Source organism: Macaca nemestrina, chromosome 15, assembly GCF_043159975.1.
Source record: "Macaca nemestrina isolate mMacNem1 chromosome 15, mMacNem.hap1, whole genome shotgun sequence".
NCBI classification, from domain to species: domain Eukaryota; kingdom Metazoa; phylum Chordata; class Mammalia; order Primates; family Cercopithecidae; genus Macaca; species Macaca nemestrina.
This window is the reverse complement of record NC_092139.1, coordinates 87,426,188-87,448,673: the sequence shown is the minus strand read 5'-3', so window position 1 is coordinate 87,448,673 and position 22,486 is coordinate 87,426,188. Positions and strand designations below refer to the sequence as shown.

General features: G+C 48.7%; 1 protein-coding gene across 1 annotated transcript in view; it reads left to right on the top strand.

Annotated features, from left to right (window-relative positions):
• The first annotated feature begins 3,171 nt into the window (after positions 1-3,171).
• The window catches only part of LOC105480670 (CRK like proto-oncogene, adaptor protein), a 43,180-nt gene continuing 23,865 nt past the window's right edge, over positions 3,172-22,486 (top strand). The window contains exon 1 of the mRNA XM_011739761.3: positions 3,172-3,519. Within this exon, the coding sequence (XP_011738063.1) occupies positions 3,209-3,519 (311 nt within the window). The 5' untranslated portion in view covers positions 3,172-3,208. The remainder of the gene's footprint in view (positions 3,520-22,486) is intronic.

Genomic DNA, 22,486 nt, shown 5'->3' with positions numbered 1-22,486 from the left:
TGTATACATAGTAATCAGAGAGTATGGTCAGTTTTGGTTCTGCTTTTAGAATATGTGTTTGGAGTCACCAGAGATGTGACCCCTGAATGCTTCATGATGATTATTAGCCTACTAAAGGAAAAATTATAGAGAGGTGAAGGAGGCTCTACACTTAGAGGGCAGAGAGTGGGTTGCTGTGGCTCACATCTGTAATCCCAGCTACTTTGGAGGCTGAGGCAGGAGGGCTACTTGAGCCTGTGAATTTGAGACCAGAGTCAGCAACAGAGAGACCTGTCTTTAAAAACAAAACAAGGCTGGGCGCGGTGGCTCATGCCTGTAATTCCAGCACTTTGGGAGGCCGAGGCAGGCGGATCACAAGGTCAGGAGATCAAGACCATTCTGGCTAACATGGTGAAACCCTGTCTCTACCAAAAATACAAAAAATTAGCCGGGCATGGTGGCGGGCGCCTGTAGTCCCAGCTACTCGGGAGGCTGAGGCAGGAGAATGGCGTGAACCTGGGAGGCGGAGCTTGTGGTGAGCAGAGATCGCGCCACTGCACTTCAGCCTGGGCAACAGAGCGAGACTCCGTCTCAATAAATAAATAAATAAATACAAACCCCAAAAAGCCTAATTCAGTCAAAGCATGGGTGGAAGTCAGATTTGGTTGAGTAGCTGGGCGAGTGGCTCTCGCCTGTAATCCCAACACTTTGGGAAGCCAAGCTGGGAGGATCACTTGAGCCTAGCAGTTCCAGACTAGCCTGGGCAATACAGTGAGACCTCATCTCTACAAAAAATTAAATAATTTTAAGTCACCACTGGGATTACAGGTAGTGGCTCACGCCTGTAATCCCAGCACTTTGGGAGGTCAAGGTGGGCGGATCGCTTGAGATCAGGAGTTCGAAACCAGCCTGGCCAACATGGTGAAACCCTGTCTCTACCAAAAATATAAAAATTAGCTGCGCATGGTAGTGCGTGCCTGTAATCCCACCTACCCGGCAGGCTGAGGCAGGAGAATTGCTTGAACCTGGACCCAGGAGGCAGAGGTTGCACTGAGCCGAGATTGCGCCACTACACTCCTCCAGCCTGGGCTACAGAGAGAGAGTCGGTCACAAAACAAAACAAAACAAAAAAACAGAAAAAACGCTGGGCAAGGAGCAGGTGATTATTAAGTGGTAAATCTGACAGTGAAAAGCAGTTAGAAAACGAAGTGGAGATTTTTCTCTCCTCCCTCACCCACCGAGGGTATGCTCAGGGTTTTAGGCTATAAAGGTACAGGCCCAGGGAACGAGTGAATAATAATAATGGAAGACTCATATGATGCTTATGTGCCAGGTACTATTCTAAGCACTTTGCATATATTAGCTTATTTCATACATAGCTGGGCCGGGCGCCTCACATCTTGGCTGAGGGGGAGGATTGTTTGAGCTCAGGAGTCTGAGACGAGCCTGGGCAACATAGTGAGATTTCGTCTCTATTTAAAATAAAAAAAAAATTAACTGGGCATGGCAGCGTGAGCCTGTAGTCCCAGCTACTCGGAAGGCTGAGGTGGGAGGATCCCTTGAGATGCAGAAATCAAGGCTGCAGTGAGCCATGATAGTTCCACTGCACTCCAACCTGGGTGACAGAAGGAGAACCTGTCTCAAAAACAAAATAAAACAAACAGGCCGGGCACGGTGGCTCACGCCTGTAATCCTAGCACTTTGGGAAGCTGAGGCAAGCAGATCACCTGAGGTCAGGAGTTTGAGACCAGCCTGGCCAACATGGTGAAACCCCGTCTCTACTAAAAATACAAAAATTAGCAGGGCATGGCTGCGGATGGCTGTAATCCCAGCTACTCGGGAGGCTGAGGCAGGAGAATCGCCTGAACCCGGCAGGCGGAGGTTGCAGTGAGCCGAGATCGCGCCCCTGCACTCCAACCTGTGGACAGAGCGAGACTCCGTCTCAAAATAAATAAATAAATAAATAAATAAATAAATAAAAATAGAAAACAACAAAAACAAATAGGGATTAATAAATAGGGAGAAGCAGGCATAATCCAGGGCAGGCGAAGCCTCGGGGCCACGCCCGAGAGGCGTTTGCATTTTACCTTCAACAGTTCAAAGCCCTGGATGGCCAGGTTACCCAATTGTGGACTGCCTTGACTACTTAATTGAGTCAATCTAACCCCCACCTTCTCTCTCCTCTCTCTCCATTTAGCGGGTCACGTAGCCACTAGGGCTTCCTTAGCCTATCAAGCCACCTGGGGACTGAGTCATTCAGTCACCTATCTGGTAGTCACATCTGCCCCTGGGGTCATCCCTTTACTGGGCCACCTCGGCCCATCGTGACCTGTCACTTCTTGAGCTCCCTCAGGCCCCTAGGCTGGCCAGGTCGCCTCAGTGCCACGCCTCCCTGGCCCGCGATTCGGCCTGCACGTTACGCTTTGTTCCCAGAAGCAGGTTTTCGACACGCCGCTCCCTCTCGCCTCCAGCTGTTTTCCTGCCAGCGCTGGGAGACCCGGCAGCCGCAGCGCCCCCAGCGGCGCGCAGCGGCCCAGGAAGAGAGTGCCTACCGCCGGCGCCTCTTCAGCCTCCTCCCGGAACGCGGGAGCGGGCGCGACCAGCGCCCACCCAGATCGTCGTGACGGTGCTCCTCATTGGCAGCATTGTGTGACGCCACGGAAGGGCCCCGGCGGCCGCCGGGAGCCTGGGCTCCGCGCGTGCGCAGACGGAGCGCGCTGAGCGGAGGGGGAGGTGGCTGCCGCTTCTCCCGCGTCCGCCATTTTGTTGCTGTAGCTATTGGGAACGAGCTGGGCAAAACCACCCCGGAGGCGCGACGCTCCTTCGAGTTCGGTGCCTCGTGTGACGGCGGGGGTCGGTGAAGACCCGTGGAGCTGCGACGCCGGCGCGTTCCAGGCCGGGAGTCACTGGAGGTACCCCTGGGACGCCGAGCAGCCCGAGAACCCCGGGGTGGCCTCAGCTGCGGCTCGGCTTTGCGTGCCCTGACCCCCCGGCTCTGCCCTGCATTCCCGGGCGGCTCTCCGTGAGGCGGCCCCGGAGCAGGCGGGCGGCGTTGGAGGATGCTGCGGGCCTGGAGCCGAGAGGAAAGTGCTGGCCCAGCCCTCTGAGCGCTCCTCGAGGTGTGCGAGAGGCCCTTCCTCGGCCCCAAAGCCGTCTGCCGGGCTAAGGCGTGCAGAGCAGGCGAGGACAGCCGCCGCCCCTACCGCCGCAGAGTCCCCGGCCCGACACCATGTCCTCTGCCAGGTTCGACTCCTCGGACCGCTCCGCCTGGTATATGGGGCCGGTGTCTCGCCAGGAGGCGCAGACCCGGCTCCAGGGCCAGCGCCACGGTATGTTCCTCGTCCGCGATTCTTCCACCTGCCCTGGGGACTATGTGCTGTCGGTGTCCGAGAACTCGCGGGTCTCCCACTACATCATCAACTCGCTGCCCAACCGCCGTTTTAAGATCGGGGACCAGGAGTTTGACCATTTGCCGGCCCTGCTGGAGTTTTACAAGATCCACTACCTGGACACCACCACTCTCATCGAACCCGCGCCCAGGTACGCGAGAGCCCGCCCCGACCGCGGAGGAAGGTCGAGAACCGGGTCGGTCGAAGGGTGTTTGTGTAGGGGGGTGGGGCGCGCTTGAACCCATATTCCCCCCATTCTGAACCAAATTATTTTCCAGAAGGCCTTCCTAATGGAAAGCTAGTGTCAGGATCTGGGTCACTGGATAAGAGGATGCGTTTTTGTTTTTTGTGTTTTCCTCATGAGGCTGTTTCTCAATGTCAGGAGGATGCGTTTTAAATGTTTAACGGGGGTGGCATAAAATGCACGCTTTTTGCCTTTCGTGACTTTCTCTGGGTGTAATACTGATGCAGGGATTTGCTGGTTTTCCTAAAAACCTTTTTTTTGAGACGGAGTCGCCAGGCTGAAGTGCAGTGGTGCGATCTCGGCTCAATGCCACCTCCGAGGGCCTCCCAGGTTCAAGCTATTCTCCTGCCTCACCCTCCCGAGTAGCTGGGACTACAGGCGCACGCCACCACGCCCAGCTAATTTTTGTATTTTTAGTAGAGACGGTGTTTCACCATGTTGGCCGGGATGGTCCCGATCTCTTGACCTCATGATCCGCCTGCCTTGGTCTCCCAAAATGCTGGGATTACAGGCATGAGCCACCGCACCCGGCCAAAAACCGTTTTTAGCCATAGACTTCTTTGAGAATCTGGAGATAGCCGAGCACTCACCACCCAAGCCCTACCCCTCCCCGCCAAAGGCACGTACACACAAGTTTGCACACTATCCCAGGTTCTTGTACTCCCTCCAAATCTCTCAACTCCAGGTTAACTCCAGGACTGCAGCCTTTGTAACAGTCGACAAAATGAAACCAAAATATCAAAACTATATATTTGATACTGTGGTGCCAAGTTTGAAGCAGGCCAGACACCACCACTTTTATAGTACGTTAATCACAAAGATAAGGTGCATTGGCTTCAGCGAGGATATTTTTTGGAAAATGTATTTAATATTTTCTCCCCAAGGACCATTAGTAGGCCAGAGATTAGTCTGATTAATTTCCAAGGTGGAATTAGGCTAAAATGTTATTAAGGAAAATTTTTGAATTACACTGAGTTGTATCGTAGTTCAATTTCAGACGTGCTTTTTGTGTTAAGTCTAATGACTTAGTATCTCTTATTTTTAAATTAATGCAAAGTGACCAAGTAGTCTCTTTTCCAAGTGAAATACATTATTTTAATTGATTAGTTGCTTTAATTTGCCTTAAGCATTTTAACAAAGATTTGTTTTTATTGTTGTGTTTGCCCTGTAACACTTTGATTTTATCAGAGGTTTCTTTTATTTAAATTATCCCAAATTTGAGTTGAAAAGTTGCCTAGAATTTTTAAAGTAACAAACTGGCCAGTTCATTTCTTAAACATCTGTTTTAAAAGGATTGGGTGTTGATGCAGTTTTTCCAGGGTTAAATGTTTATGACTTTATGGATTTGTCGACCGGGTATTACTCTAAACTTTAAACATTAAAAGCTATTATAATTAAGGACACGAACTGTTTGCATAGTGAGATAGAGATAGAAAAAGAAGCCATGATAGTATAATGACTTTAAGATTAACTACTGAACTACATGGACTTTAAAAGTGGGCAGAAAGTGATTATAAATCAAATACTGTATAACAAAGACCAGGACACCAAGAATCTGATTGGTGAAACATGCGGTTCCTGGCAGATGCTGATAGTTGCAGTCAACTTTGAGCACAATATAATTCCAATTTAAGGGGTTGAGAATCTTAGAACCCACTGTAGTGAGATTTGTAGTATGATTGAATAAATTATTCATCTCGTTTGTGAGAGTGAATTATATAATTAATACCAGGCATTCATTAAGCCATGCATGTACTTACGTTGAGGTGATGAATACTAATGATACAGCTGTTTCAAAAAGCGAGTTAATGGTGGGGTGTGGTAGCTCACGCCAGTAATCCCAGCATTTTGGGAAGCCGAGCCAGGCAAATCACGAGGTCAGGAGTTCGAGACCAGCCTGACCAACATGGTGAAACCCCGTCTCTACTACAAATACAAAATATTTGCTGGGCGTAGTGGCGGGCATCTGTTATTCCAGCTCCTGGGGAGGCTGAGGTAGGAGAACTGCTTGAACACGGGAGGCGGAGGTTGCAGTGAGCCGACATCGCGCCACTGCATAGCCCGGCGACAGAGTGAGGCTCTGTCTCAAAAAAAAAAAAAAAAAAAAAAAAAAAAAGAAAGAAAGAAAAAAAGTGAGTTAATGGCTTGAATCTCTTTCTAGAGGGAGGAAAAGAAGTATGCTGCTTCTGTCTATCCACAGAATCGCCTCCAAATTTTCCATACATGCATGTGTCTTCTTAGAGAACAAGCATGTAATTCTGTTTTTGCCTCCTCTCGTCCTTCCTTTACTGCAGCTCTACTAGGCTGCTCACTTATTCCCTGGTAGCCATCCTTCCTTACTCATACCTTTGTACCTTTGCACCTTTGCTCCAGCTGTTGGCTCTTCATTGACTGCCTTAACTACACCTCGCTCTCCGTCTGTTGAAATCCTACCTGTTGTTCCAGTCCCTTCACAGATGATAGGGCCTTTCTCTGACCCTCCCCCTCATGTTCAGCTTTGTTTCTCCTTCTCTGTGCCCTCTGCCTCAGGCCTGTTGCTTTAATTTAGTTTTTCATTTTCCTAGGTATCTCTGAAGGAGATCACCATGCTGGTTGAATTAGATACTGACTGAATTTACTTTGTTATACTGAATCTTCGAATTGCCACTCCCAAGCCTGGTTTTCATGGCTTAGCCTTAACATGTTATTAGCCTTTTATAGAAAGCTAGTGACTACTAGAGCCTTGCCAAACGGAAAACTCAGTGTAATGCTTCTTCACATCCCAAACAGGATAAATTTAGTGGCTTGACTTTTCAGGCATCAAAACTGAGCTTTTAAAGCCAGAATTTAATACCTCTTGGCTAATATTTTGGTTTATCTTGCATAGCTAAAATTTGTAACAATAATGTCCTACTCGAAATTTAAGGACTGGTGGCTTGCATTGTTATAGTCTTATCCTTTTTATTGGAACGTTTCATAATTTTTAATTTTATATTTTTGTTCAAATGTTTATAAGAGAATTATGACCCAGCGTAGGTACTGGGAAAGATGTGTGACAGACATACTTTCTCCCTGTGGAACTCCTACTGTAGTGGAGAAGACAGACTGAAAAGTAGAAAAATAAAGTACTAGTAAGATTAATAAATGCTATGAAGGAAATAAACCAAGGCTGAAGGACTATAACAGGAGGGACCTACCCGGGGTGGTGTGGTAGGAGAAAGCATGACGCTAAGACCTAAGAGTAGACCTAAGAGTAAAGAAGAACCCTGCCTAGGCAAGGCTTGGCTTGAGAGGAGGGGAAGAGCCTACCAGGTTTAGGGAAAAGCTTATGGAGATGTCCTGAGGTGAGAAAGTCCATTGTGTTGGGAGTGTGTTGTTTCTTTCTCTTTTTTTTTGGAAGATGAGGTCTCACTCTGTGGCCAGGCTACAGTGCAGTGGCCCAATCTTGGCTCACTGCACCCTCCTCCTCCCGGGTTCAAGTGGTTCTCCTACCTCAGCCTCCTGAGTAGCTGGGACTACAGGTGTCCGCCACCATGTCTGGCTAATTTTTGTATTTTTACTAGAGACAGGGTTTCACCATGTTGGCCAGGATGGTCTCCATATCTTGACCTTGTGATCCACCTGCCTTGGCCTCCAAAGTGCTGGGATTACGGATGTGAGCCACCCTATCTGGCTCGGGCGTGTGTTTCTTAAAGGAGAAAGGGGACATAAAAAATTAGTTTGGAGATAAAGATCAAGGTCAGGAATTGGGTTTTTATTTAAAGTGCTGTGGGCTCCAAGGAAGGAATTTGAGGCAGAGGAGTGACCTGGGGCTGTTATTGTAATCCAGCTACAAAATGATGGTGACTAACAGTGACAGTGGAACTGTGACTTGGAGGTGCCTATTTTGGAGATAAAATTGATTTGCTGGTGGGTGGGGATGAAGGGAAAGGGAAGAAGGGATGATTTGGTATGTTTGTAACTTTGTATCTTCTGTGTTTTTATCTTTAACTGCTTTTTGTATTTGTGATATTCCTATGATGGATTTCATTTCACTTTATATTTTTTTTGAGACCAAGTCTTGCTCTGTCCCCCAGGCTGTAGTGAAGTGGTGTAATCTCGGCTCACTGCCACCTCCACCTCTGGGGTTTAAGATTCTCCTGCCTCATCCTCCCTAGTAGCTGGGATTACAGCATGCACTGCCACACCTGGCTAATTTTTGTATTTTTAGTAGAGACAGGGTTTCACCATGTTGGCCAGGCTGGTCTTGAGCTCTTGACCTCAAGTGATCCACCTGCCTGGGCCTCCCAAAGTGCTGGGATTACAGGTGTGAACCACCGCACCTGGCCTAGCTCTAATGTTTTTTTTTGTTTTGTTTTTGTTTTTGTTTTTGTTTTTGAGACGGAGTCTCACGCTGTTGCCCAGGCTGGAGTGCAGTGGCGCGATCTCGGCTCACTGCAAGCTCCGCCTCCCGGGTTCCCGCCATTCTCCTGCCTCAGCCTCCTGAGTAGCTGGGACTACAGGCGCCCGCCACCGCGCCCGGCTAATTTTTTGTATTTTTAGTAGAGACGGGGTTTCACTGTGGTCTCGATTTCCTGACCTTGTGATCCGCCTGCCTCGGCCTCCCAAAGTGCTGGGATTACAGGCTTGAGCCACCGTGCCCGGCCGCTCTAATGTTTTTTATTTAATAGGGGTTGTTTCCAGTTTAACAACAGAATGCTTAAGAAGGTAGCTTGCTTTGTTTGACATTTTCCATTTGTCGATAGATACATTCAGGCTACAAAGAAAAATTAGAAGAAATAAAATTTTGCCATTAAAAACTAAAGGAGGTTGGCCCCTCAAGAAAATAATGTATTGTACTCAGCAGACTTTGGGCATTGCATGCACCTAGTAATATGGAACCAACATTGAATCAGAGAGCTCTATCATGCTTCTGAGGAGCTTACTGGTTACTTTTTTTTTTCTCTTTTTGAGATGGAGTCTTGCTCTGTGGCCCAGGCTGGAGTGCAGTGGCGGGATCTTGGCTCACTGCAAGCTCTGCCTCCTGGGTTCATGCCATTCTTCTGCCTTAGCCTCCCAAGTAGCTGGGACTATAGGTGCCCGCCACCACGCCCTGGTAACTTTTTGTATTTTTAGTAGAGATGGGGTTTCACTGTGTTAGCCAGGATGGTCTCAGTCTCCTGACCTCATGATCTGGCCCCCTGGGCCTCCCAGAGTGCTGGGATTACAGGCATGAGCCACCACACCCAGCGTTTTTTTTTTTTTTTTTTCTTTTGAGACGGAGTCTTGCTCTGTTTCCAGGCTGGAGTGCGGTGGTGCGATTTTGGCTCACTGCAACCTCCGCCTCCCTGGTTCAAGCGATTCTCCTGCCTCAGCCTCCCAAGTAGCTGGGACTACAGGTGCATGCTACCACACCCGGCTAATTTTTGTATTTTTAGTGGAGATGGGATTTCACCATGTTGAGCAGGATGGTTTCTATCTCTTAACCTCAGGGGATCTGCCTGCCTTAGCCTCCCAAAGTGCTGGGATTACAGGCGTGAGCCACTGCGCCTGGCTACTAAAAAAAATAAATAAAATGTCAGCCGTGCTTGGTGGCTCATGACTGTAATCCCAGCACTTCGGGAGGTTAAGGCAGGAGGATCGCTAGAGCCCAGGAGTTTGAGACCAGCCCTGGCAAGATAGTGAGACCCCATTCCTATAAAAAAATTTAAAAATTAGCTGAGCATGGTATCATGTGCCTTTAAGTCCCAGCTACTTGGGAAGCTGAAGTGGAAGGATTGCTTGAGCTTGGGAGGTCGAGGCTGCAGTGAGCTATGATCGTGCCACTGCACTTCAGCCTGGGCAACAGAGCCAGACTTTGTCTCAAAAAATGAATAAACGAATGAATGTAAGTTGTATGTGTTTAATTTCCATGCATGGTAAAGCAGCTGTGGGAGAACCGAGAAAGGGTGCTTAGTCTAACCTGAGAGCCCAGAAAAGGAGCCTCACACACCTGTGAAGTAGAAGCCAATCCCTGAAGGGACAGGAGGAAACAAGCATGGTTGTGCCTCCTCCTTACATCCCCTGTTCTAAATATTTAAGAACTCAAGTCTAGACTTCCATAATTGGGAATAGGGGAAAGGATTGCCAGTAATTTTAATCAGCATAGAATTCAACACTGTGAATAAACCCCTTTGCATTTCTCCTGACCAGTGGTTAAAATCATATGAATTTGATTCAGATAAAATACAAGAACATGGCCGGGCACAGTGGCTCACACCTGTAATCCCAGCACTTTAGGAGGCCAAGGCGGGCGGATTGCCTGAGTGCAGGAGTTTGAGACCAGCCTGGGCAACGTGGTGAAACCCCGTCTCTACTAAAATGCAAAAAATTAACCGGGCATGGTGGCGTGCGCCTGTAGTCCCAGCTACTCGGGAGGCTAAGGCAGGAGAATCACTTGAACCGAGGAGGGGTTGGGTGGGGGTGGAAGTTGCAGTGAGCCAAGATCGTGCAGCTGGACTCCATCCTGGATGACAGAGGGAGACTCTCTCCAAAAAAACAAACAAAAAAACCAAGAACACTATGCTTATGCTGAGAATGGAATCTTGTCCAGTTAAGAGTTGTGTTCCCAGCCGGGCGTGGTGGCTCACACCTGTAATCCCAGCACTGTGGGAGGCCGAGGCGGGCGGATCACGAGGTCGGGAGATCAAGACCATCCTGGCCAACATGGTGAAACTCCGTCTCTACTAAAACTACAAAAATTAACTGGGTGTGGTGGCATGCACCTGTAGTCCCAGCTACTCTGGAGGCTGAGACAGGAGAATCGCTTGAACCAGGGAGCCTGAGGTTGCAGTGAGCCAGGATTGCGCCACTGCACTCCAGTTTGGGCAACAGAGTAACACTTCGTCTCGGAAAAACAAAAAACAAAAACATTATTTTAATTATTTCAGATAAGTAAAAGGGGACACAGCCTATTAGTGGGGAATTCAGATTAACTTGAGTTGAATCTGAGCTAAAATCATAACAGGTTAGGTGGGGCCACTAGGCACATAGCAACTCACCTGGAATGAACGTGAGAAGAGGCTTTGAAGGCACACTCAACAGTATTCGAATTCTGTCACACCAATTTTCTGATAGAATTAAACCATAGTTAGGTAATTCAAATATCCGAGCTTTTATGCTTTCGGAAACAAAAAAGGAGGGAAATTGGAAAGGGAATTTCTTTGATATATGGAGGCCTACTATATACCAAAACTCACTGCTAGACTCTTGGCATCTACTGGAAGTAAACCATGTTTTTGTTTTTGTTTTTTGTCTTTGAGAAGCTTGGTCTATTGAAAAAATTAAAATAGAATGCCATGACAGCTTAAAAGCAAAGGTCATCAACTGTACCTGAGAGGTGGGGAAAGGCTTGAAAGAGGAGATGCTCTTCAACTGATTCTTTTTTTTATTTGAGAGGAGTCTTGCTCTGTTGCGGCCCAGGCTGGAGCGCAGTGGCCGGATCTCAGCTCACTGTAAGCTCCGCCTCCCGGGTTTATGCCATTCTCCTGCCTCAGCCTCCCGAGTAGCTGGGACTACAGGCGCCCGCCACCCCGCCCGGCTAGTTTTTTGTATTTTTTTTAGTAGAGACGGGGTTTCACCGTGTTAGCCAGGATGGTCTCGATCTCTTGACCTCGTGATCCGCCCGTCTTGGCCTCCCAAAGTGCTGGGATTACAGGCATGAGCCACTGCACCCGGCCTTCAACTGATTCTTTAAGGATGAGAACAAGTATACGAGGTAGAAGAGGTGGTGGCAGTGCCTGCTGGTAAAGACACAGTTATAATTAATGTAAATGATGGGCGGGAACCTAGGAAGGGAAGATAAAGCCAACTTGTAAAGGGCCTCCTGTGCCTTGTAAATGAGTTTAACAATGGGAGCCATCTAAGGTTTTTAAAAAGAGAACTGTCAAATTTTAAAAGGAGAACTGATGAGTTTTACTTTTGAGAAACTGCTCTGGGTGGGGAAAGATCTGAAGGACTAATTCTCTGTTACTAGAGAGGGACCCTGAGAAGCTGAGCCAAGGTCAAATGCCATAGGAATGTAAAGTGGCACATAGAAGGTGAGGGAAGAGGTATGATGACTTCAGAGAGGATTGAGTGGTACCTTTGAGAGAAGAGAAAGGGATCAGGGTGGGGGGTGATTCTTTTCAACAGAAAGAATCTTTCTTTGAGGTACCTTCTGGAAGCTAGGTGGTATTCAGCAATCTGATGGGTTTGTTATTGAGAAGAGAGGTAAGGGCTGAATACACATAGATTTGGGAATCTCAGCTTAGATAGGATCACACAGAATGAGCAGGCAGAACAGGAATAAGTAGAGGAAGAGAAGCTGTGGAAGGAGTGGCAGCCACAAGCATAGGAGGAGGAGCCATTAGTGATGCCCTGAAAGCCCAGGGACAGAAGGAAGGGGACCTTGGCGTTAAATGCTGGTCAGTGATAAAGAATGGTGGTTACTGGCTGGGCGTGTAATTTTAGCTAGGTGCAGTGGCTGGTTCACGCCTGTAATCCTAGCACCTTGGGAGGCCAAGGCAGGTGGATTGCCTGAACTCAGGAGTTTGAGACTAGCCTGGGCAACATGGTGAAACCCCATCTCTAGGCTGGGCGCGGTGGCTCAAGCCTGTAATCCCAGCACTTTGGGAGGCCGAGACGGGCGGAGCACGAGGTCAGGAGATCAAGACCATCCTGGCTAACGCGGTGAAACCCCGTCTCTACTAAAAAAAAATACAAAAAACTAGCCGGGCGCGGTGGCGGGCGCCTGTAATCCCAGCTACTCAGGAGGCTGAGGCAGGAGAATGGCATAAACCTGGGAGGCGGAGCTTGCAGTGAGCTGAGATCTGGCCACTGCACTCCAGCGTGGGCGACAGAGTGAGACTCCGTCTAAAAAAAAAAAAAGAAAAGAAACCCCATCTCTACTAAATTATAAAAAATTAACTGGGCGTGGTGGTGTGTGCCTGCAGTCCCAGCTGCTCAAGAGACTGAGGCAGGAGAATCGCTTCAACCTGGGAGGCAGAGGTTGCTGTGAGCCAAGATAGTACCACTGCACTCCAGCTTGGGTGACAGAGCAAGACTCCGTCTCAAAAAAAAAAAAAAAAAAAAAAAAAAGAATGGTGGTTAAAAGTAGTTTCACTAGAGAAGTACTTAGCTTATCTTGGAATTGAATTTTTTTTTTTTTTTGGAGATAGTGTTGCTCTGTCGCCCAGACTGGAGTGCAGTGGCGTGATCTCGGCTCACTGCAACCTCCACCTCCCAGGTTCAAGTAATTCTCCTGCCTCAGCCTCCTGAGTAGCTGGGATTACAGGCGCCCACCACTACGCCCGGCTAATTCTTGTATTTTTAGTAGAGATGGGGTTTCACCACATTGTACCAGGCTGGTCTCTAACTCCTGACCTCAGGTGATCCACTTGCCTCGGCCCCCTGATGTGCTGGGATTACAGAAATGAGCCAGCCGCTGCACCTAGCTAAAATTAATTTTTTTTTTTTTTTTTTTTTTTTGAGACGGAGTCTTGCTGTGCCACCCAGGCTGGAGTGCAGTGGCGCGATCTCGGCTCACTGCAAGCTCCGCCTCCCGGGTTTACGCCATTCTCCTGCCTCAGCCTCCGAGTAGCTGGGACTACAGGCGCCCGCCACCACGCCCGGCTAGTTTTTTGTATTTTTAGTAGAGACGGGGTTTCACCATGTTAGCCAGGATGGTCTCGATCTCCTGACTTTGTGATCCACCTGCCTCGGCCTCCCAAAGTACTGGGATTACAGGCTTGAGCCACCGCGCCCGGCCTTAAAATTAATTTTTCTACCGGTGTTTTTTGTTTGTTTTTAACTGTGAAATATTTCTTTTTTTTTTTTTTTTTTTTTGAGACGGAGTCTCACGCTGTTGCCCAGGCTGGAGTGCAGTGGCGCGATCTCGGCTCACTGCAAGCTCCGCCTCCTGGGTTCACGCCATTCTCCTGCCTCAGCCTCCTGAGTAGCTAGGACTACAGGCGCCCGCCACCGCGCCTGGCTAATTTTTTGTATTTTTAGTAGAGACGGGGTTTCACTGTGGTCTCGATCTCCTGACCTTGTGATCCGCCCGCCTCGGCCTCCCAAAGTGCTGGGATTACAGGCTTGAGCCACCGCGCCCGGCCAACTGTGAAATATTTCTTTTTTTTTTTTTTTTTTTTTTTTGAGACGGAGTCTCGCTCTGTCACCCAGGCTGGAGTGCAGTGGCCAGGTCTCAGCTCACTGCAAGCTCCGCCTCCCGGGTTCACGCCATTCTCCTGCCTCAGCCTCCGGAGTAGCTGGGACTACAGGCGCCCGCCACCTCGCCCGGCTAGTTTTTTGTATTTTTAGTAGAGACGGGGTTTCACCATGTTAGCCAGGATGGTCTCGATCTCCTGACCTTGTGATCCGCCCGTCTCGGCCTCCCAAAGTGCTGGGATTACAGGCTTGAGCCACCGCGCCCGGCCCTGTGAAATATTTCATACATGGAAAAGAGTAAGGCGGCCGGGTGCGGTGGCTCACACCTGTAATCTCAGCACTTTGGGAAGCCAAGACGTGTGGATCACTTGAGGTCAGGAGTTGGAGACCAGCCTGGCCAACGTGGTGAAACCCCATCTCTACTAAAAAGACAAAAATTAGCCAGACATGGTGGTAGGCACCTGTAATCCCAGCTACTTGGGAGGCTGAGGCAGGAGAATTGCTTGAACCCGGGAGGTGGAGGTTGCGGTGAATTGAGACTGCACCACTACCCTCCGGTCTGGGTAACAGAGCGAGACTCTGTCTCAAAAAAAAAAACAAAAACAAAAAAAAAGAGTAAGGCTGGGCACGTTGGCTCATGCCTGTAATCCCAGCACTTTGGGAGGCTGAGGGAGGCAGATCACTTGAGGTAAGGAGTTTAAGACCAGCCTGGCCAACATGTGAAACCCATCTCTGTTAAAAATACAAAATTAGCCGGGCAGTAGTGAGGCCCTGTAATCCCAGCTACTGGGGAGGCTTAGGCATGAGAATCGCTTGAACCCGGGAGGCAGAGGTTGTGGTGAGTCGAGATCACACCACTACACTCGAGCCTGGGCAATAGAGAGACTCAGTCTCAAAAAAAAAAAAAAAAAAGAAAGAAAAAAAGTATATGTAAGCAGGGTGTGGTGGCATGTACCTGTAGTCCCAAATACTGGGGAGGCTGAGGTAGGAAGATTGTTTGAGCCCAAGAGTTCAAGACCAGCCAACATAAACCCCCATCTCTGCAAAAAAATTAAGGATTAGCTGGGCATGGTGGCTCATGCCTGTAGTCCCAGCTACACGGGAGGCTGATGTGGGAGGATCACTTGAGCCTGGGAGGTCAAGGCTGTAGTGAGCCATGATCGTACTGCTGCACCGCAGCCTGGGCAACAGAGCAAGACGCTGTCTCAAAAAATTAAAAAAACAAACAAAAAACTATCATCACTGTGCTCCCTTTAAAAAAAAAAAAAAATAGAACATTGGCCAGGCATGGTGGCCCAGACTGTAATCCCAGGACTTTGGGAGGCCGAGGTGGGAAGATCGCTTGAGCGCAGTGAGTTCAAGACCAGCTTGGGCAACATGGCAAGAACCTGTTTCTACAAAAAATACAAAAATTAATCAGATGTGATGGCATGCACCTGTAGTCCCAGCTACGAAGAAGACTGAGGTGGGAAGATCGCTTGAGCTTTGGAGGTTGAGGCTGCAGTGAGCCATGATTGTGCCTCTGCACTCCAGCCTGAGCAACAAAATGAGATCCCATCTCAAAAAAAAAAAAAAAAGAATATTACCAGCACCTTTGAAACTTCCTTTTTCCAGAAGTTGATTGTATTGGTTCTTAGCTTGCATAAGGAGATTTTAAGCTTAGAACATATTAAAACTTGGTTTAAAGATGTTTTGTGTATGGTTTATACATGTAGAAACTGAGAATGCTTTTAACCAAAAGAGCTGAGAGATTCATTATCATCAGATAAGAAAATTCAGTTACGAATTAGTTGTCTGGGGCTTTGCTGCTCAAAGTGTGCAGTGGACAATAAGCAAAAAGTGAGAAGTATGGTCAAGGGTGTTTGAATGGGCTTGGAAAACCCTGTACATTTTATTTTATTATTATTTTTTTTGAGGCGGAGTCTTGCTCTGTTGCCCAGACTGGAGTGCAGTGGCGTGATCTCGGCTCACTGCAAGCTCTCCTTCCTGGGTCATGCCATTCTCCTGCCTCAGCCTCTGGAGTAGCTGGGACTACAGGCATGCACCACCACGCCCAGCTAATTTTTTTGTATTTTTAGTAGAGACGGGGTATCACCGTGTTAGCCAGGATGGTCTCGATCTCCTGACCTCTTGATCCGCCTGCCTTGGCCTCCCAAAGTGCTGGGATTACAGGCATGAGCCACCGTGGCCGGCCTTTATTTTATTTTTATTTGTTTATTTATTTATTTATTTTGAGATGGAGTTTCACTCTTGTTGCCCAGGTTGGAGTGCAATGGTGCGATTTCGATTCACTACCTCTACCTCCTGGGTTCAAGTGATTCTCCTGCCTCTGCCTCCCAAGTAGCTGGGATTACAGGCCTGTGCCATCATACCCAGCTAATTTTGTATTTTTAGTAGAGAATGAGTTTCTCCATGTTGGTCAGGCTGGTCTTGAACTCCCGACCTCTTGTGATCTGCCCGCCTTGGCCTCCCAAAGTGCTGAGATTACAGGCGTGAGCCACTGCACTTGGCTTATTTATTTTTTGAGACGGAATCTCCGTTTGTCACCAAGGCTGGAGTGCAGTGGCATGATCTCGGCTCGCTGCAACCTCCGCCTCCGAGGTTCAAGCGATTCTCATGCCTCAGCCTCCTTAGTAGCTGGGACTACAGGCACGTGCCACCACACCCAGCTAATTTTTGTATTTTTAGTAGAGATGGGGTTTCACCATATTGGCCAGGCTGGTCTCGAACTGACCTCATGATCCACCTGCCTCGACCTTCCAAAGTGCTGGGATTACAGGCTTGAGCCACCGTGCCTGGGCAACCCTTTATGTTTTAAAGGGAAGTTGGGGGAGGGTGCTATTTTCATCCTTGCTCAAAGAACAAATAAATAATTGAGAAGCAATAAATTTTTCTGATGAATGTGCTTCATATTTCTTTAGACAGTGGGATCTAATGGAAAGGCTAAGATATCTGACATGGAGCAACATACATTTATCTCTTCAGTGGAACTAATGTGTAATTTTCAGGGGAGTTTGATGAATAAATAAGTTTGAGAATACAGGGCATAGGACTTGGAATTTGGCCGGGCGCGGTGGCTCAAGCCTGTAATCCCAGCACTTTGGGAGGCCGAGACGGGCGGATCACAAGGTCAGGAGATCGAGACCATCCTGGCTAACATGGTGAAACCCCGTCTCTACTAAAAATACAAAAAACTAGCCGGGCGAGGTGGCGGGCGCCTGTAGTCCCAGCTACTCCGGAGGCTGAGGCAGGAGAATGGCGTGAACCCGGGAGGCGGAGCTTGCAGTGAGCTGAGACCCGGCCACTGCACTCCAGCCTGGGTGACAGAGCGAGACTCCGTCTCAAAAAAAAAAAAAAAAAAAAGGACTTGGAATTTATGTCAGGGTTATGACTGGTGAGATTGATTTGCTGTCAAATTTATGAATATCTCTGCAGATACTAACACAGAAAATGAGCCCCAAGGTCACTATAGCAGTATAGTAGTGGAGGGAAGTAGAAACTATCTTTATCATATTTGTACACAGACATACCCCTCACCAGGGAAGCAAAGAAGTTGAAAAACACACTGCCTCCCTGACCCAGGAGGCATCAGCAAACTGTTGAGTAAAGGGTCAGATTTTATTTTTATTTTTTTTTTATTTTATTTTTATTTTTTTATTTTTATTTTTTTTGAGACGGAGTCTCGCTCTGTCGCCCAGGCTGGAGTGCGGTGGCGCGATCTCGGCTCACTGCAAGCTCCGCCTCCCGGGTTCACGCCATTCTCCGGCCTCAGCCTCCCGAGTAGCTGGGACTACAGGCACCCACCACCTCGCCCAGCAATTTGTTTTGTATTTTTAGTAGAGATGGGGTTTCACCGTATTAGCCAGAATGGTCTCGATCTCCTGACCTCGTGATCCCCCTGTCTCGGCCTCCCAAAGTGCTGGGATTACAGGCTTGAGCCACCACGCCCAGCAAGGGTCAGATTTTAAATATTTTCAGCTTTTCCATAGGGTCTCTGTCCAACTACTCAACTATGCCCTTGTAACGAAAAACAGTCATAGACAGTACATAAATGAATGGGCTTGGCTATCTTTTTTTTTTTTTTAAAAGACAGAGTCTCGCTCTGTCACCCAGGCTGGAGTGCAGTGGCGTGATCTCGGCTCATTGCAACCTCTGCCTCCCAGGTTCAAGCAATTCTCTTGCCTCAGCCTCCCAAGTAGCTGGGCCTACAGGTGCATACCACTGCACCTGGCTAATTTTTGTATTTTTAGTAATGACAGGGTTTTGTTATGTTGGCCAGGTTGGTCTCGAACTCCTGACCTCAAGTGATCCTCCCACCTCGGCCTCCCAGTGTTGGGATTACAGGCGTGAGCCACACGCATGGCCTTTTTTTTCCTTTTTTTTTTTTTTTTTTTTTTTTTGAGACGGAGTCTCGCTCTGTAGCCCAGGCTGGAGTGCAGTGGCCGGATCTCAGCTCACTGCAAGCTCCGCCTCCCGGGTTCACGCCATTCTCCGGCCTCAGCCTCCCGAGTAGCTGGGACTACAGGCGCCCGCCACCTCGCCCGGCTAGTTTTTTGTATTTCTTAGTAGAGACGGGGTTTCACCGTGTTATCCAGTATGGTCTTGATCTCCTGACCTCGTGATCCACCCGTCTCGGCCTCCCAAAGTGCTGGGATTACAGGCTTGAGCCACCGCGTCCGGCCTCCTTTTTTTTTTTTTGAGATAGAGTCTTACTCTGTCTCAGGCTAGAATTACAGTGACGCAATCTTGGCTCATTACAACCTCTGCCTCCCGGATTCAGGTGATTTTCCTGCCTCAGCCTCTCAAATAGCTGGGATTACAGGCGTGCGCCACCACGCCCAGCTAATATTTTGTAATTTTAGTAGAGATAGGTTTTACCATGTTGGCCAGGTTGGTCTCGAACTCCTGACCTTAGGTGATCTGCACATCTTGGCTTCCCAAAGTGTTGAGATTACAGGCGTGAGCCACAGTGCCCAGCCATAGATAATTTTTTAATTAATTAATTAATTTTTTTGATATGGAGTCTCGATCTGTCGCCGTGGCTGGAGTGCAGTGGTGTGATCTCAGCTCACTGCAAGCTCCGCCTCCCGGGTTCGCACCATTCTCCTGCCTCAGCCTCTCTGAGTAGCTGGTACTACAGGTGCCCACCACCATGCTCGGCTAATTTTTTGTATTTTTAGTAGAGATGGGGTTTCACTGTGGTCTTGATTTGCTGACCTTGTGATCTGCTCGCCTCGGCCTCCCAAAGTGCTGAGATTACAGGTGTGAGCCACCGTGCCTGGCCAGTAATTTTTGTACAGTGTACTGGAGCTAAGAATGATTATAGTTTTGAGATGGAATCTCACTCTGTTGCTCAGGCTGGAGTGCAGTGGCGCAATCTCTGCTCACTGCTACCTCTGCCTCCTGGGTTCAAGCGATTCTCGTGCCTCAGTCTCCCGAGTAGCTGGGACTGCAGGCATGTGCCACCACACCTGGCTAATTTTTTGTATTTTTAGTAAAGATGGGATTTCACCATGTTGGCCAGGTTGGTCTCAAACTCCTGACCTCAGGTGATCTGCCCGCCTTGGCCTCCCAAAGTGCTGGGCTCACAGGTGTGAGCCACCGCACAAGGCCTGATTATTTTATTTTTAAAGAGTTTGAGAATTTGTGACAAAGACCATATGAAGCCTGCAAAGCCTAAAATGGATACCATCTGACCCTTTATGAACATTTGCCGACCTTTGAAAGGCCTTGGCCAGCCCAGCTCCTGTTATGTGCCTGTGAGAATTAATAGCATAATGTGTGCACTGAGGGCTGTGAGAAGACTGGGTAGGGGAACATTTGAATGAACTTACCGGGCTGTAGTCCATTTTATTTATTTATTTTTGAGTCAGAGTCTTGTTCTGTGGCCTAGGCGAGAGTGTAGTGGTGCCACCTAGGTTCACTGCAATTTCCACCTCCCAGGCTCAAATGATTCTTGTGCCTCAGCTTCCCGAGTAGCTGAGATTAGAGGTGTGTGCCACCATATCCGGCTACTTTTTTTTTTTTTTTTTTTAATTAAAAAGTAAACTTTAATGTCGAAAATGCAAACTTGGGGAGGGCAGAAAGATCACACACAAGGCTGTCACTTCACACTTGGAGGGTTGCACAGCGGCCGGGCAGAGGCGCTCCTCACTTCCCAGACCGGGGGGACGCTGGGCAGAGGCGCTCCTCACTTCCCAGACCCTGGGGCAGCCAGGCAGAGGCGCTCTTCACTTCTCAGATGGTGGGGGAACAACTGGGCAGAGGCGCCTCTCACTTCCCAGACAGTGTAGGCGGTGAAGGTGGAGTGGGAGGCTGTGGGGGAAGGCGCTCCTCACTTTGCAGGCAGTGCAGGGACTAGGCAGAGGCACTCCTTGCTTCCCAGGCGGGGCAGCAACTGGGCAGAGGTGCTCCTCACTTCCCAGACAGTGGGGCGGCTGGGCAGAGACTCTCCTCATTTGCTAGAGCCCAGCTACTTTTTGTTTGTTTGTTTGTTTATTTTTGGAAATTAAGTCTCCCTCTGTCACCCAGTCTCCCAGGCTGGAGTGCATGGGCACGATCTTGGCTCACTGCAACCTCCACCTCCCGAGTTTCTCCTGCTTCTGCCTCCCTAGTAGCTGGGACTACAGGTGTGCGCCACCATGCCTGGCTAATTTTTATTTTATTTTGTTTTTGAGATGGAGTCTCGCTCTGTCGCCCAGGCTGGAGTGCAGTGATGCAATCTCGGCTCACTGCAAGCTCCACCTCCCGGGTTCACACCATTCTCCTGCCTCAGCCTCCTGAGTAGCTGGGATTACAGGCGCCCGCCACCACACCTGGCTGATTCTTTTTTTCGTATTTTTAGTAGAGACAGGGTTTCACCATGTTAGCCAGGATGGTCTCGATCTCCTGACCTCGTGATCCACCCATCTCGGCCTCCCAAAGTGCTGGGATTACAGGCTTGAGCCACTGCACCCGGCCCTGAGTGCCACTTTCTAAACGGGTTCCCTCAGATTTTACCCTATTCCCCACATCACCACCACCCTTGGTTAAGCTTTTTTTAATTTTTTTTTTTTTTTTTTTTTTTTTTTTTTTTTTTTTTAAAGAGAGATGGGGTCTGTAGCTCCTGGGCTTAAGGGATCCTCCTGCCTCAGCCTCCCAAAGTGCTAGGATTACAGGCATTAGCCACCATGCCTGGCCTCTAGTCTATTTCTTTCCTTTTTTCTTTCTTTTTTTGAGACAGTCTTACGCTATCTCCCAAGCTGGAGTGCCGTGGCACAGTCTCAGCCCACTACAACCTCTGCCTCTTGGGTTCAAGCAAATCTCCTGCTTCAGCCCAATCCGCCTGCGTTGGCCTCCCAAAGTGCTGGGATTACAGGCATGAGCCACTGCGCCTGGCCTCTAGTGTATTTCTAATGGAGAACCAAATACATGAACCTGTGTTCAGCAGAATCATTCAACTTCAAGGGGAGCAGCTTTCTGTGCATCACCTCCTTAGCTTGTTCTCCTGACCTTTAGCAAAACTCCTTCCTTTGAGTACTCCTTGACCCTATCAGCTTCTGTTGGGACACATGTTTGTTGTTATTGTTGTTGAGACGGAGTCTTGCTCTGTCACTCATGCTGGAGTGCAGTGACTCATGCGACCTCTACCTCCCAGGTTCAAGTGATTCTCCTGCCTCTGCCTCTTGAGTAGCTGGGCTTATGGACTCATAGTACTACACCAGGCTAATTTTTGTATTTTCAGTAGAGATGGGGTTTCACCATGTTGACCAGGCTGGTCTTGAACTCCTGACCTCAAATGATCCACCTGCCTCGGCCTCCCAAAAGGGCTGGGATTACAGATGTGAGCCACCATGCCCGACTGAGACACATGTTAATTATACTGTGTTCTCTCATTTGCCTTTCTCTGTTAAATTCAGTCTTTTGAGAGGAGGAACTTGGTTTTATTTACTTTTTTTTTTTAACCTCTAAATTCTTTTTTTTTTTTTTTTTTTTTGAGATGGAGTTTTTCACTCTTATAGCTTAAGCTGGAGGCTCACTGCAACCTTTGTTTCCAGTTTTCTTTTTTTTTTTTGAGACGGAGTCTCGCTCTGTAGCCCGGGCTGGAGTGCAGTGGCCGGATCTCAGCTCACTGCAAGCTCCGCCTCCCAGGTTTACGCCATTCTCCTGCCTCAGCCTCCCGAGTAGCTGGGACTACAGGCGCCCGCCACCGCGCCCGGCTAATTTTTGTATTTTTAGTAGAGACGGGGTTTCACCGTGTTAGTCAGGATGGTCTTGATCTCCTGACCTCGTGATCCGCCCGTCTCGGCCTCCCAAAGTGCTGGGATTACAGGCGTGAGCCACCGCGCCCGGCCACTTCGCTAATTTTTTGTATGTTCAGTAGAGGTGGGGTTTCACCATGTTGGCCAGGCTGGTCTCAAACTCCTGACCTCAGGTGATCTGCCTGCCTTGGCCTCCCAAAGTGCTGGGATGACAGGGCCATCCTCCCACCTCAGCCCCCCTAGTAGTTGGGACTACAGGTGCAGAACAAAGCACAGCATCTGGCTCCCAAATTCTTAGTAGGGCCAGTGGATACCTGGGTAAATGGATTTCATCAGTGTTAATCCCCCACTGAAGCTATATTAAGTGTTGTTCTCTTGTAGGACTGCTTTTTTTTTTTTTTTTTTTTTTTGACACAGGGTCCTGCTCTGTCGTCTAGGCTGGAGTGCTTTATATGCAATCTCCACTCACTCAGCTTCTGCCTGCCAGGCTC